Raw genomic sequence first — 15,833 nt, forward strand, 5'->3', positions numbered from 1 at the left:
TTCGCTGCTCCCCCCCCCCCTTCTGCAAGGGGTATAAACGAGGTGGTCAGAGCCGTGCTGAAACAGAAAGCCAAAACGCAGGCAACGCAAGCCTTTCCCCCACAGAAACCCTGCAGTGGCCAGTCAGAGGAGAAGGCTGGTGGGGCAAACAGTCTTCCAGGTGGACACCCCATCCCGGTGAGTGGTTGCACGCATAAAGGGAGTACGCAGGAAGGAGTAACGGTGGTGGTGGCGGGGGGGTGTAGCCTCAGTGGTGGGGTAGCGTTCCGCAGCCCAAGTACGTACCAACCTAGACTTGACCCGCTTCGGGAGTTCCTCTCCATCGGCGTAGATGTCCTCCCGCTTGGCTGTGCGCTCAGACTCGTCCTCAAACACCACCTGCCAAAGAGCGGCCGGGGCCACATGAGTCGGGCCCAAGGTGAGTGGCACACATCAGGATTGAATACAACACACAAACTGACAGTTTAGAAAGAAAACAAGAACAGCCTAGAAAAATAAAATACAAAAAAGGAAACTCCACACACTTGAGTTCCACAACGCTTCTGCAATACCACCGAGAAATCTGAGGAAACAGAACTGTTTCAAAAACAAAATAACAAATAAAAAGCTCTACAGCTGTACTCGGCAACTGCCGACCAGAATGCGCCACGGTGCCATGTTTACACAATCTTCCCCACGTTGCCACAGGAAAGTGGTTTTTGGGTTTGGAATGTCTTCCTGAACAAAAGTAGCAACAAACCGCCAGCATGTCCATATTGACTCCAGCTAACTTGACAGTGACTGGAGAGTCACAAATCACAAAAACTCCGAAGACCATTACTGCTGTGCCTTGACAGCGTTGGCAACAAGAAAAATTGTCACTGGTCTCAGCTCTGCCTACAAGCACTGCTGGTGGCCAAATAAACAGAGTCACTTTGTATCTTCTTCTCAGTTCCAATTTATAAGCACCCCTGCATGTCCCAGGGAAACTTACGCAAGCCCTCACACAATTCAGGTCAGCAGGGGTTGCCATCAAAACATGAACCAATTCCCACTGCAGGCTGTCTTGGACCCGAGGCATCAACAGCACAATGCCCTTATCTGTCGCGACAGCACTGAACCAGAGATTGGCTGAATCTAGGAAGGCACACACGCTCAAATGTTAAGGGTCCCATTAGAGTGGCTGGATGATTCACACTTTATTAGTAATGAACTTGTGCCAGTACTTCTTTACAACCACAGAGTAGCCAAGTGGCAGGACGACTGCAGAGGCCCCTCACCGTATAGAAGTTGGTTGTCCTGAACCCTTTGAAGACAGCGCTGTACACCCTGCCGTCCGTCCAATGCACCGACACGACGTCACCAAGGTTAGGAGGTCCTAGTTGCACACAGTTCCGGTCCTGCAAAATCCAATGACACATCCTGCGGTCAACTACAGTGCCAGGGCCACCACCTTCAGCAATCATCCAAACAAAGCTATAAACTGCACTATTAGAAGGATGGACACTTGGGCTTGTTGTGTTGTGTGGTCTTTCTTTTTTTTTTGTGCTACGTTTTCTACCCTTGCACTATTAGATTTCTGTTCACTAAGAATATGCCCAAATTGATATTTTTCAATACAAATTAAATATTAGGAGAAATGCCTTTGAATATCAAATATCTGTCTAATATGAAGAAAAATTTCAGAAAAAAAAAAAAGGAGGCACACATTGTTGCCGTTATTATTATCTCTTTTTTAAAGCACAGTATAGACTTTGCAAACAAAATTTAACGAAACTAGACTGCTCAGCTTCTTAAAAAAAAAAAAAGGCCAGAAATGCCGTGAGGAAATGCAAAACTCCACTGCACGAACACTGAACGGCCTGCGGCTAAAACAAAGCGGGCATAAGTGAGGGGAATGCACATTGGCATCAGAATGGCAAGACTGCTTCTAAAAAGACTAAGAAATGACCAGCAATTCTACAGATGGCATTCGAAAGTGGTGCGCAGCTGGGCTCAATTAGCCGGTGAATGTGCGGCTGATAGCCACCATCACCAAGGGCTGGTGGTGACATGGGCAGTGAAGCTCAGAAACTGAAACTACATGGCCAGGCTATTTTTTGTTCTAACAACAGGGCTGCTCCTATAATCATCACGCCTGCTGTTATGTGCATGTCAACAGGTGCACAGGTGCACCACATGCAGTGGAATAATTTTTACATGATCACTTGCCCCGTGGCGACAGCTCCACTGAGACCCCCTGGGGAGCCCAATCTAAAATTCCACAAAAGGGTTTTCCCGCCGCACACCTTATTGAGCTCACGCTAATGAGTGAAAGCGGCAGGACAGGTGACATGGGTGTGGACATCAAGTATGAAATATGTTATGGAAGCATCAAACAGCATTCTTTTAGTGTTGTATGAAGTGGGTGGTCGCCATTATTGTTTTCGACAACTGTGGTACGTGGGAAAGTGCACTTGTGGAATTTCGCATGAGGTTCAAAGCCTAGCAGCGTCAGAATGTGAACGCTGCACGCAATAAACGCCGAAGAAGAAAGCGAAGAGGATGCCTTTGTACTGTTTTCTGGACACTCTTCTACCTCCAGGTTTTTTCCCCAGGTATTGCACTTTAGGCGCAGGCAGGAAAGTCGGAGGCACTTTGTCGCTGCCAAATACTCGCAAAATTTTGAACACAATGAAAGCTCGTTAATTCAAACTTCATTAATTCCGAATTTCGGGATAACTATGCAACTTGGTCAGCCCATGTTCCACTGGTGTTTATGTGAACATAGCCTGTTAAATTGAAAGCAAATCGGTCCTGCCATACATAATTCGAACAACACGCCTCCGCACCTGGGCCGCCTGGAGCTGAGCAAAGCACCTGTGAGGCTGCGCTGCCTCTTTGGAGTAAACGTGGAGAGTGTAAAAATGCCATGCAAAGCCAGGGAGGATGGCGACGGCTCTCTCCATGTTAGCAGCGGCGTGGTGGCGGGAAGAGATTTGTACTAGACTGTTGCTTGCAATCGCAGATCTCAAAGGCCTCAGTAACTTGCTTGTGTTAGCTGCGTTCAGGATTGGATACGTGACCAGTACCAAGATACAGCAAATCAGATGTGTCGCAGCATCAGTGGCATTGTGAATCTGAAACTACAGCGGTACACAAAATCATGATGTGTGCGTGAAAAACGAATTGGGGTTTTCACTAATCCTGCTGCGCGACTTTGTCTAAGTTTTCCAGTGGTCTCTGCGTCAGTTTCCATGCAACTGGTTGCAGCAGTTGCCCCAAGTTAAGCCTACGTGACATGCCACGGTGTAGTGATTTAGACTAGCCTGTCAGCAGCCATTACTGCGCCAAAAAAATGCTTCAGAGAAGACTGAAGCCAGGCATGGGGTTCATGCTGGACCGTTATCGAAATGGGATAATGCCAAAAGCACGCTCATTTGTTTGGCGGTCTGCGACTCTGGGTTGGAAGGCTGGCAAATGGGGCAATGTGGGGTCATCCTGTTGGTGTTCTCTTTTCTACCTACACGGTCGCGCAACCTCTGAGACTCACAAGTGTCAATTTGTGAGGCGCGGAGGTTGTGTGACAGTTCTGGTCAAAATACGGCATTCGTGGGACAGCCGCAGCACGCTGCTCTATTTTTCAGCCTTCGGACCACGCCAACATGCGGTCGTTTGCCATTTGCGATTCCGGTGTGGCCCTCCACTGTGCAAGTTGCGATGCGCTGAATGCCGTTCGCCTCTTTTTCAATTTCTGAAAGTGAATGAAGAGGAGGCCATGCACTCTTTGTGGTTCAGAACAGAAGGTGTTGGCTGCTGCCTTTCGGAGGGGAAAAACTGTTAAAAATACGCAAGGTGGTCACGTAAGTTTTCAGAAAAATAGAGCAGGGTAGTTAGTCTCACTAACCAACTGCTTCCCAATCTCAGTGTACTGCACTTTCTGTTCACTTTCATTAGCTCGAACTTCAGTTAATTCGAACTGCGTTGGTACGCATTTCTCAAATCAAATAAGAGCTGATAACAAACACATTCAATTCATATCTGAAATTTTGAATATTCGCACATCCCCGCCATTCTCTTGTTAGCACATGACACATGCTACGCACAAAATTCTCAGCAATTCCGACTCGTAACCAAAAGGTTTACCGCAGGACTGAGAAATGCCACATGCTCACCACAATGTCCTCAGGTAGCAGGTTGTTGCTGGAGGAGTTGTCTTCAAAGTCGACCGAGTACAGGTCCTGGGTGCGGCTTCCCGTCACCCGGCCCCAGTAGTAGCGGCCATTCTTGTGCTTGGCCACCACCCGAGTGCCGGGCTCCAGGGGTGGAAGGGGTTCGGTTGGCGGACGCTGCAACGATGTCAAGTTGGATGCACCACAACCACCTGACCAACAAGACAAGGGTGCACTCAGTCCCTTCCAATTAGCCATGGGGGGAAAAAACGAACGTTGCCAATGTGGTAATGAGAAATCCAGTGACAGATAGGGTGGTGTAAAATGCTGGTGACGCTCAGTGTTTAGTAGCTCTTGATTAAAAGGGATTCTGTGTTGCGAGGTAGGAGTGTAGGGCTGGCAGGTGTGTGTCATGCTTACGACAGTGAGTCACACCAGGAGTGTAGGGCTGGTAGGTGTGTGTCACGCTTACGGCAGTGAGTCACACCAGTGACCATGAGTGATGCACGGCTGCTTGTCCACCTATAATCTATCTCTAGAGACGCTGAGAAAGGGGTGTGGGAGCGTTGCGAGTGGGGTAGTAGGGAGTAGGCAGACATACGTGTGTATGCCTATGTGTCTGTGTGTGTGTGTGCAGGGGAGGGGGAATTAGGGTTGTGTTGGGTGTTTGTGCTTAGTGGCGAATATGTGGGTGTCGAAACCCAGATTGACCTTTTGGTTCACCAGGGTGGCTGTGGAAGTTGTGTGATGCAGTGAAATTTGTAGACGCAGTACAACACCCCTGTTACATTTTTCATGGCACTGCAGGAACGTACCAGATGGAAAATGCAGTAGTAGAGTTCAGTGCATGAAAAAAATTTTACACCGTTGTCGGCTGCTTTACCCTTTTCTTGTAAATTTTTTAAAACTGCAACATGTTTTTCTGAAATTCACAAGCTACTGTGTCTCTCGCATTCACTTTGCATGCACCAAATACCCAAAGCTCCGTGCAATAGCAACCAATCTGCCAGAGGAGCTGTCGGTCCAAGGCCGCCAGCAGTGAGAAGGGAGCACGCGCAGAATGGGCCAAGTTGCAGTCACCGAACATTGTGGTGGTCAAGCACCGACGGATTTTGCTTTGGCCGGCGTGCCGTAGCCATTCTGTGTGCGCTCAATTTACGCTGTCAAAACGCTGGCGCTCGGGAAACGACTACTGCAAGGTGAAATTCGCGACATACCATGCAGGAACACTGCCGCAACTGCGATAACAATGGAGTTTGTTTTGCACGGATTTCTATGGGAGCTAGAGTGGAAACGGCTCGACAAAATGTGAAGAATGCGAAAACGCACTAGCCAGGAGAGTAATGGCAGGGCTCTATTGTATGGCAGCATAGCGTGTGCCAATGCCACCGATCCCGCCATCGCCAACAGAACTCTGAGGAACGTCACCCACACAGCAGTCACCGTAAAACCCCAAATTTTCTGCCTCTCCTGCCATGAAGAAGCAACAGCAATAGTTGTATGCCGGGGATTCTTCATGGTGACATTACACAGCACACATGCATCTCTGGCATTTCACTTCCATCAAAATATGGCCACCATAGACGGTATTTGTTCCTAGGCTCAGCAGTCTCATGCTAGGTACTTTATCAGAAGCATGATAACATGTGCAGCTGGTGTAAAGCCAAAAAAGGGTGAACATGCAATGTATGTCCAAAGAAGGCAAGTGGTGCCCAAGGCTTCCACGTAGCCCCAAGTGAACAGTGGTGGGACTGCAGTCTCGCCGCTCACCTTGACGTCGCTCTGCAAGGGAGCCACATGCTTGGTGCACTTGATGAAAATGGGCCGGGGCCAGTCGGAGGTGACGAAGGTGACGCCGGCGGCGTGGGCGCACGTCACGTGAAAGGCAGTCGTGCACTTGCCCGACGCACACTGGATGCACGCACCAGACTCCAGCGGGCAGCCCAGGCGGTCACGCAACTTGTGGCAGAAAGTACAGCGCTGGGCGACAATGAAACAGTAACTGTCACCTTGCTGTTTGCATGAATGGCAGCTTTGTCTTCTCGAAAAGGCCCGCACACCAAGCAAGTCAAAAGCTCATGCATCACCTGCGGCTCGACAAAAGCTCAGTGACTAGGCCACAATTGCTCCTCCACAAATTGCCATTCCAGTCAAGCTTAACACAAACTCAATCTGTTCAAAAAAAAAAAAAAAATAGACTCGACTCTATCTCTCTCTCTAGCTCGCTCCGTTTACCAACCTCCCCATACGTAGGGTAGTCAACCAGGCACTGCCAGGTTAACCTTGCTGCCTGTTCTGCACGGATCTTTCCACTGCAGCGATATTATATGGGTAGCAGATGTGCAGTTGGGCTTGTGCATAGAAAAAAGAAACGAAACAAAAGCTGGCATTGATGTCACTTAGGAGGATGGGGAGAGGGATGCCACAGCGTGAAACATGTTTGGCAGCTGGGGGTACCAGAGCGGAACAGGGAAGAGTTCCACTCGGCTGAAAGGGGCACTCACCAGGCGGGCCCTCTGGGGTGTCACCCGGAGCACGTCGATGGGTGACCGGGCACGGGGGTCAACCAGGTGCACCTCTGGCACCAGCAGGGCGCACACCAGGTGCACCCAGCGGCCATGCGTGGTCTGCTTCAGGGCACCACCCCGTAAGGAGCACAGGCAGCACTCCTGGGGAGAGAGGAGGGCTCAGAACAAAGTCACACCACAACCACAGGCAGGCTCAGACAGCCCAATCATGGTGGCAGTGTCCCTAGATAACATACTGAAACCTTGGTCCCAACAACATCCAGTGCATTAAAACAGCTCACTTCAATTCAATCAAGGTCTCAGTTCCCAGAGTACGAGAGCCCACTGTGCAGTCAATGCGAGTCACCAAACACATTGTCACCCCCCTATCCTCTCTTCCTGTCCCGTCACCTCTTTCATTTCATTTCTCCATTCTGCCTGCTATCCTTTGCTTCCGCTGCCCCAGCTCAGGTGCTTCAGTATCGATGGCAGATGCCGGGGCTAGCAAAAATCTTTTCCTTCCTTTTTACTATTATTTTTAATAAAAACCACTTACTACTACTAGTTGGCGTAGCGAGTTCGTTATATTAAGGTCAACTGGCACAACACCTTCGTTACATGGAGGTCCCAAATACACGCGCTTCAATGGGGGCTGCGTTGGGGAATTGAGAAACTCTAATATCGAAGAATTCGCTGTACGGAGGTCTGTCACATCCAGGTTTAACTTTACAAATGTGAACCGAATATACCAAACATATTCAATTCGTATTCAAAATTTCCAACGTTTGCACGCCCCTAATAAAACTCAAGGACAAAGTAGCAAGTGAACTCCTTCCAACCAGTGGCGACAGCCTATTGTCTCGCGACACTGCAGTAAATTTGTCTTGCTCCTACCATGACTGCCACCGGAAGGTTGCTAATGTGAGGATGCCAGGGTCAGACTAAACTTGTTGCAAGTCCGCTTCCCGATTTGTGTGCATCGAGGTCGCTGCCGAGCTCACCCAACCGCTTAGCTCCCGCTACACAAGAGTCGTGCGACAAGGAGAGGCGTGAAGGGGAGCTCAAGGACAGACAGGCCCCTACAATTCGGCCTTCTTGGTCATCACACCCCAGCTCCTCCTGCAGTCGTATAACTTAAGGCCAGGGCGGTTGCACGGGGGAGGGAAGCTTTTGTTTGATATTTCCTTTATCGGGGGGAAACTGGTCTTGAAAAAATATTTTCTTCAATATGACAGTCACAACTTTTTCATTTAATTTCATGTAAGGCTAGTGCTTGTGCATTTACGTAACACGTTATAAAACTTTTTGCTGCAACAAACTTGTTATAATGCATGCCCTTGCATTTTTGTGGCGCCAAGGAGTGTAATAATGGTAAAGTTATCATCCTGCCTATCGTAGAACTTGAGATATAGGGTATTAAAGTAGTCACTCCAGAAATAGTATTACACTTTTCCGATTTCTGAAGTGGCAACTTCAAAACCCCATAACTCAACTTCTATTATAGGCAGGAAGATAATTTTACCTTCATTACACTCCTTGACGTCAAGACAAACCAATGACATGCATTTAAGCAAGTGCCATGCAGCAAATTTTCTTAAGAGCCCTTGGAAAAAAAAAAAAAAATGGCATACAGTGAAAGCTCATTCATTCGGACACAACTCAAATTTAACCAAAGTTGGAACTTATGAAAAGAAAAAAAAAACAATATGCAATGCACTAAAATCAGGAATCAGTCGTGTAGTGAGATTACACGATATTATTTCCTTAAATATTCCACAATCACCTAGTCTATTCGGCAGCCAGCACGATCTGTTTTAAAGCCCGAATTTATTGGAAGGCCTCTTGTTCGCCTTCAAAACTGAACAAGAGATGCGTGGCGTTCACCGCGTCCGAACTTGTGCAGCCCAGCGGAGAGCTGCACAGAAGTCGCGAAAGCTGTGCAGCCGCCTGTAAGCATGGTTGCAAGGCTGGAAAATCAGCCAGTGAGCGACTGCCCTGCGACTACCGCTGTTTGGCCAGAACGATTTCGACAACGGTTTAGGTCTGACTCCATCCAAGCATGGTTTCAATCTTTTCTGGAAACATTTTGGTGGGGTAATTACCACAAACTGAAAACATTCTAAATCGCAACAATGTGGCACACTGCGTAGGTGCACACTGCTATGGCTGTAACCAACTGCACAGAACACAACGCAAGGGGCACTGGAAAACTGAGAGAAAGCTGCACAGCAGATATCAGCGAAAGCTCCAATCTGTTCGTTTCGTGCATGTAGTGGCTTTTGTGCATGACCGTGTGGCTTCAGATTTGGAATGCTGGAGATGCTGTGACGCATCTGATCCGTTGTACGTTGTCACTGGTTGTGTAACATGAAAAACACAGCAAGCTACCGAAGCCTTAAAAATCAACGGAGACCATACAACTGGATATAAACATCGGAGGTCATGCAGCTAACTGCCGGGGAATACGTGAATACGTGGGAAAAAGAAGGCGAGCCATCTCCAACCACCCAACAATTCATTCCACTAATGGGTCAAGGTTCGCTCACCACACTCAGGGGCTGCACTGCGCACCGGTCGCACTTCCAGGTTTCCTTGCAGACAGGCATGGTGACGCCGTAACAATCTGCACGAGTGAAAGAAGACACAAGGACAGAGGCGCACTCACCATCAGATAAGCGCCATGCAGGCATTTTGCTCTCCTCAGGGATGAACAAGTGACGGCAACAGCTGAACTGCAACCGCCCCCCCCCCCCCACCCCCCCCCCCCACCCCAGAATTTCACTTTACAGTCCCCATACACAATACAGCAGACTGTTAACTCTGCAGCTAATCATTATGAATTTAAGATGGTCGCTCCCTGCGCTGCCATGCCTCTGCGTGCTCTTTTTTGTACGCATGTCAGCCAGGAAGGGATAGATGCCAGGACACATGGCTTGGGATCCCCGAGACTAAGAAGGTTTTGAGAAGCCTGCATTCAGCCATATCAACGCCCATCAGTTATCTTTGTTCAGAGCAACCTTTTCTGACTGCAACATACTACAGTGGAATCTCGTTGATACAGTTCTCACAGGCACCGAAAATAAAAACGTGTTATCCGAAGATCGTATTATCCATAACGGGCTCCAAAAGATCGCAAATAATATATACTTGGCACAGAACTTGCTTTTATTAAAGCACTTTAAAATAATGCGCCACGTTGCGCTGCACTTTTTGTTTTTCGATGTCCTGCAGTAAGCTTTTTTTGGAACTTGCAGAAACGAGTAGCAGTTTCATGGCAACGAGAAATGGCAAGCACAAAGCCGACAAAGCCTACAGTGCATCATCAATGCATACACCAATCGCTGCTTCTTGGTCACATGATTTTAACGTGAGTACTATGTCTTAGGATATATGGCGCTGAAAATCGCTGGTGCGCTTCGATGCGTTTGCTCCCAGAAACCGCTGCACAGCTGCAGGTGCTTTGCTGGGGCATGGCCGGACTCGAGCCGAGCCAGGCCCAGCCTCGAGCATACAAAGCGTGCGTCGCCGCCTCTTCAGTCCGACCGTGCATCAGGTTTCGCTCGATGCGATAATTTCAGTAGCTCTGCCTACCTGCTGCAAAGGACTGGCTCTTCATCATCATTCATCATCATTGAAGAGATGTGGTTCTTACACACCTAGCAAAGGTCATGTCCAACATCGAAAATCGGCCACGAGCGCTAGGAGAGTTACCATTGCAGCTGTCGGATCCCGCTAGGCCACTTTTGCTGCCTCCTCGCGCAAAAATCGAAACCGCGCGAGATTTACAGACATTTCCGCGATCGTATTATCCAAACCCACGTGGATATAAGATCGCATTAGCTATACAAAAATGCATTACCTCTATAGGGCATCGGAAAGGAACGAAAAAAAACTTATTATGCCGAAAAACGTATTTAGCGGAATTGCATCAACGAGATTTCACTGTACTCTGACATGTTGACGGTTACCTGTACTTCAGCACCTGTTCTAGAGTGTTTAAATGTTTCATAACACAGATTCCCTTCATTTTGAATTTATGCAGTCACTCCTGCATAGGCCACGAGATGGGGTTACCGGTATTTGAAAATAAATAAAACAGAGCTAACCCTGTAAAAGGCAAATTGCTGTTCTGTTTGCGGCTGGCACTGATGAGGCTCAATAACGTAGGAGGAGATAACCGCATGCGTGGGAGGGGTCCCAACTTACGGGCATGGACGCAGACCGAGCACGAGGAACAGACGAGCAGCTCGCTCGAGGTGACATCTGCGTCGGGGATTTCCGGCATGTTCACTTCGGCACTCCGCATGACGTCCAGGCCACCATTGACAAAGCACAGGGCAGGCATCCAGACAGTACTCGACTCTGGCACGACGGGCTGTTCTCGGGGCAACTCCTCACGCAAATACTGCAGGGAATGCAAGGTAGAGCACCCTCAACGCCTGTATCTTGCACATTTAGTGCACCTCTAAATGTCAGTTACACAGAAAGTATTTCGTGTTCAATAGGTACCAAGTGCTTGTCACTGCTAACCTGTCTGTCAAGTTTATGAGTGTGTATTGTAACGTCTGGACAATAAGCACAGCCAATGGTTTATTCCCAAATTTCACCATCAGGAGTGCCCTACCAATTGCTCCAACTTGCCCTCTGCCTGCCTTTCCGATACTAGATACGTACATTTTATTGATTTTAGGAATCAAAATACTCTGGCTTCAAAGAATATCGGCTATATTCAAGGCGTTATAACTACAGTAAAATCTCCATATGAATGCCTCTGGATAGTCTAAAATACCATCTGAAATCGGTATCATCAAAAAAATGAACAATATCCACATACTGAAGCGTGGGATATGCATTCATGTACAGTACTCACGGATTGAAATAGGACATTCGGAGCGCGTGGCCATCGCTTCATGGAGCGCCGCCCGTAGACGCTCATGGAACCAAGGTGGTGCATTGTGGTATGGCGTGAGAGGGAGAACATCTACAAAGCAGAATTGTTCCTTCCAGTAGCCAATCAGCCGGCCTGTGGTTTACCACATGCCTGCGTGGCACTGCAAGGCTAGCGCTCCGAATGTCCTATTTCAATCCGTGAGTACTGTACATCTGTTTATGGCTGACAGAAATTATTTATGGTCAGTGCTTGCTATGTGTGCTGGGTGACTGTCAATAGCAGCGCTGGTGACGTGCGGGCCGTGTATCACTCAATGGGGACTTTTTGCAGCACTGGTGATGCCAGGGTAGCACTTGAGACTCGTGGTCAAGGCTCACCAGTTCATGCCACCCATAGAGGCATGGGAAAATGCTCCGAAACACCCAAAATTTTTGAACAGAACATGTACGCAATGCACTTTGGCAAGGGCACTTCGTGAATTCGCATCATACAAATATTCACATTTGCTGTCACTGTATCATCGAGATTCTACATTATGACACTTCATGCTGTAAAATAAGTACACATCTGCAGCAAACGACTCCCGTCCTCAAGGAAGTTTGAAATCGACAGTACAGGGGCACACGCATGTGGACTGCCTTCTTGCGAACGTCAACAACATGCACACGAGCAAGTTGCGGCAGCATGCGACAAATACCACCCTCCTCCCCACCTGCAGTGGGCGGAAGAGCAGGCAGAGCGCGCAGTGTGGCTCGAGGGTGGAGGAGTATCGGTTGAGTTGGCGCTCGGCGTACAGGCTGGCCGGCCGGAAGCTCCACAGATCCATGTACGCCGCTGCCCAGCTGCCGGGCTCCCTCGCCCCGAGGCCCGCACCACCGCTGCCACCACCACTGCTGCCATGTGCCGCCGCGGAGGGCTCCCCGTTGCTGCCGCTGCCCTTCGACGTGGACACGTCCCCTGCTGATGACCAGCCTGTGGGGTTGAAGTGTCACATTACAGCAGGGGGAGGAGTACACATGCAAACAAGACAAACACAGGCTGCCAGGACTGTAGCATGTCAGACATTGGTGTAACAAATGGGGGGAAAAAAAAAAGAACGACCGAAGAAAACATTAGGTTTGTACTCTTGCACCTCATGTACACGATCACCATATCACAATATGCAACATGACTCGAAGTGGCGTTGTCATTATCAATACCAGTTCTTCTGTGATGACTGTTTAAAATACAGCAGACTCCCATTAAGACAAATCATTGCTTAAGATGAAGAATGTAAGACCATTTATTTGGTTGCTCACAGGATTCAAGTTAAAAGATCCGCTCAATGAGAGTTGTTTTTGAGAAAAGAAAAAAGAACTATATAAAACGCTTCTACGCAAGAAAGCGCACCCCACATGGCAACTTCCGCACACCTGTGTGTAAAAGTGCGAGGAAGCCGTGTTGCGGGAGAGCCCTTCCTTGTGGGGAAGCTCTCCTGCCGTGCAGAAGAGGCAGCACCCTGAGACCCACCTGTGATCGCCACAGAAATCTCACTTGGCTAGATCTCGGCATCGCACTTGGGTCACAGCCCGTGCGTTCCATCTGGCCGACTAAAAGGCAGGCATGCACCAAGTGCACTCAATACATGACTTGGTGCTTAAACCGTGAGCAACGAATTTTCAACTGACGCGGTGTCGCAATAAGCGTTAGCGCAGCAGAGAGATGGCCAGATGTTGGTGCCATGTGCACATTGCACGCACTGGACGAGAAGGCGCGCCTGCTCAGTAAGTTAACAGTTACGCTACCGAGCAGCTACCGAACTGGACACTTACAGCACGCTTGGAGCCGGAAGAAAAAGAAATTTTTTTTTTAAATAATGGCTACTGCAGAGAGAAAGAGTGAAAGAAAGCCCCTTAAAAAAAAAACACTAATGCTCTTTACCAGCAGGATAATGTGAGCTTATGTTTTAGCTCGCTTCATGCATAATGTAATAAATTCAATAATGTAGAAGTTTTATTTGCTCTTTCATGCAAGATATACCCTATATACTCGCATAATGAACCAACTTTTTTTCCAGAAAAGTTGACATCAGTTTGGGGGGATGATTCATTAGGCAGGAAAAAAAAAAAGTTTTAATAGATTCTTTTGGAAGGGTCAATATTTCATATCATACCTCCACCCGTCCTTCCCTTATCAGCTGGTGTTAAGCATCCTTCACTTTGACCTGATCCAGCAATTTTGCAGTAGCGGGCCAATCCAACATGCTGAACAGGGGCCCTGAAGGTCAGACCTGCTGTTTCACACCAGGTTAAAAAAACACACAGGATGGTGAGGAGTGCGCAATGCCAATGACTATGCCTTAGCTTAGAGCACACAACATCTTGGCACTCTGCCAAGTTAAGTTTGAAGAGGGCTATGTGCTCTCCCCCCACCTCCTCCCTCTGGCAGGAGCTCTCCTCAAAAGATAAACAAGTGGTGGTGTTATCAGCCATGGGCAGCATCTTGGTGCAGTGCGCTGACGTTTCCAAGGTGCGCACTGCTGTGTGTGACCCCCACCCCCCTTCCTTCTGGCAGGAGCTCTCCTTAAAAGATAAACAAACAAGTGGTGATGTTATCGGTTGCCAATGTCTGCTGCGGACAGCGCCAAAACTGAGGAACCAGCTAGAAAAAGCTAAAGGCTGGAAAAAAAAGTAAATTCTGGCTGACAAAAGTGTGGCGAGGGGGGGTTATTATGCCAGTGGATACATTAGGCAAGTATACTATACGGTATTGAAACACACCTAGCATCCCCACACTTCTTTTAGGAGCACTTCTGTTAAGATGTGTTCAGATGAACACATCTTGGCCATAATTCAATGTCTGGACCATGATTGGTCAAAAACTTAGTCAGCTGATGGGCACACAACTCGCGAAATTTGCTTAATTTGCTCAAGGGTGCTCAAAACATCCTTTGTGCTATGCTCACCATTTCTTTTCTGAACTTTTTCATTCATGGAGTAAAAGCTCATTAACTTGAACTTCTGCATAAGGTTTCCGCTTCGCTTTCTGAACTGAAGAAGATGTATGTGGCAGTCAACACATCTCAACTTATGCAGCGGAGGGCCGCACCGGAATCTCGCAGGGCAAGCGAATGCCTGCGACCATGGTCAGAAGGCTGGAGAACTGTGCAGCGTGTGACAATCCTGTGACTGCTGCTTTTAAAGCGAAAGCTTTACTACTCCAGCCAGCGGCTCGCCGCGCCATATGCCGTATGTCATATGCGTGGCCCACGAACGACCTTGAGCCGCCATCAACGCCGCTTATACCCCCCCCCCCCCCCCCCCCCCCCCCGACACCTCATGGGGGGTATATATATATCCCCGATGCCTCGTGGGGGGTATATATATATATGCGCTTCGCCTCAGTGTATTGTAGTCATTATGGAGAGCGTGAAAGAGACGCAACAACAGAATGAAGCGAGGAAGAGACAACGCTCTCAAGAGACGCCAGAAGAGAGCGCCGCAAGACTCGAGAAGCGTCGTAACGACGATGCGGCTAAAAGAAGTGCCACGTCCCGAAGTGCAACTGCGGAAGAGTTCTTGAGAGCGTTGGAATGAGACGCTGCATAGACGACGTGCCGAGGAAACAAGCTTTCGCAATTCAACTAGGGTTAACCAGAGATAAACCACAGCCAATTTTTTTATCAAAATGGTCGCACAACCTCTGCAATTCGCAAGTGTGAATTTGTAGGTTGCGAAGGTTATTAAGTGGAAGTGAACAGGACGGCGGTATGTTGCCCAATTTTCTTGACTTCCTACCCCGAGTCGTAAACTGCTAGACCGGTCACCATGCTTTCTGGTGACATTCCTGCTCTGATTGTGGTCCGGCATCAACTTCAGGCATGACTTATCTTTCCCTTAAACACTTTTGTGCAGTAATTATTGCAGATGGACGACATCCTAAATTGATACATGGCGCCCCAACGCATAAGCTTAAATTGGGGCGACCACTGCAACAAATTGCAAGAAAAAGGATGCAGACAGCGCTGGAAATCCAAGAGAAAGAAAGAGGTGCAATGCAAGACAGTTTTTTCAGAATCGAAGTGCTGTCGATGCTGCGATGTGCCTGATTTGGACATGTCATCCATTGCCCAACAAAAGCTGACTGGCCTTTCAGCTCAGCAATCACAAGCAACAGTCGAATACAGGTTTCTCGCTGCCACCACACTGCCACTAACATGGACAGAGCTACCTTCACCCATCCATGGATACCTTTTCGCTCTTTCCAGCTTACCTCCGGAGAGGCGGCACAGCCTCCTGGGTACGTTGCTCGGTTGGCCGCGTGTGC

The 15,833-nt window shown here is 48.5% G+C and overlaps 1 protein-coding gene across 17 annotated transcripts in view; it reads right to left on the minus strand.

The window, feature by feature from the left end:
* The window catches only part of LOC144111417 (lysine-specific demethylase 4A-like), a 45,123-nt gene that overhangs the window by 8,077 nt on the left and 21,213 nt on the right, over nt 1–15,833 (minus strand). For 9 of the 17 annotated variants that reach the window (XM_077644712.1, XM_077644707.1, XM_077644705.1 and 6 more), the window contains 8 exons: nt 12,241–12,500; nt 10,844–11,042; nt 9,184–9,260; nt 6,635–6,799; nt 5,901–6,110; nt 4,134–4,307; nt 1,260–1,379; nt 290–378 (listed from right to left, as the gene is read on the minus strand). In XM_077644712.1, the coding sequence (XP_077500838.1) occupies nt 290–378; nt 1,260–1,379; nt 4,134–4,307; nt 5,901–6,110; nt 6,635–6,799; nt 9,184–9,260; nt 10,844–11,042; nt 12,241–12,500 (1,294 nt within the window). Of the gene's footprint in view, nt 1–8; nt 379–1,259; nt 1,380–4,133; nt 4,308–5,900; nt 6,111–6,634; nt 6,800–9,183; nt 9,261–10,843; nt 11,043–12,240; nt 12,501–15,833 lie in introns of all 17 variants that reach the window. The other 8 variants (XM_077644710.1, XM_077644715.1, XM_077644713.1 and 5 more) reach the window with 2 other exon arrangements.

The sequence above is a fragment of the Amblyomma americanum genome, chromosome 11, assembly GCF_052857255.1.
Source record: "Amblyomma americanum isolate KBUSLIRL-KWMA chromosome 11, ASM5285725v1, whole genome shotgun sequence".
NCBI lineage: Eukaryota > Metazoa > Arthropoda > Arachnida > Ixodida > Ixodidae > Amblyomma > Amblyomma americanum.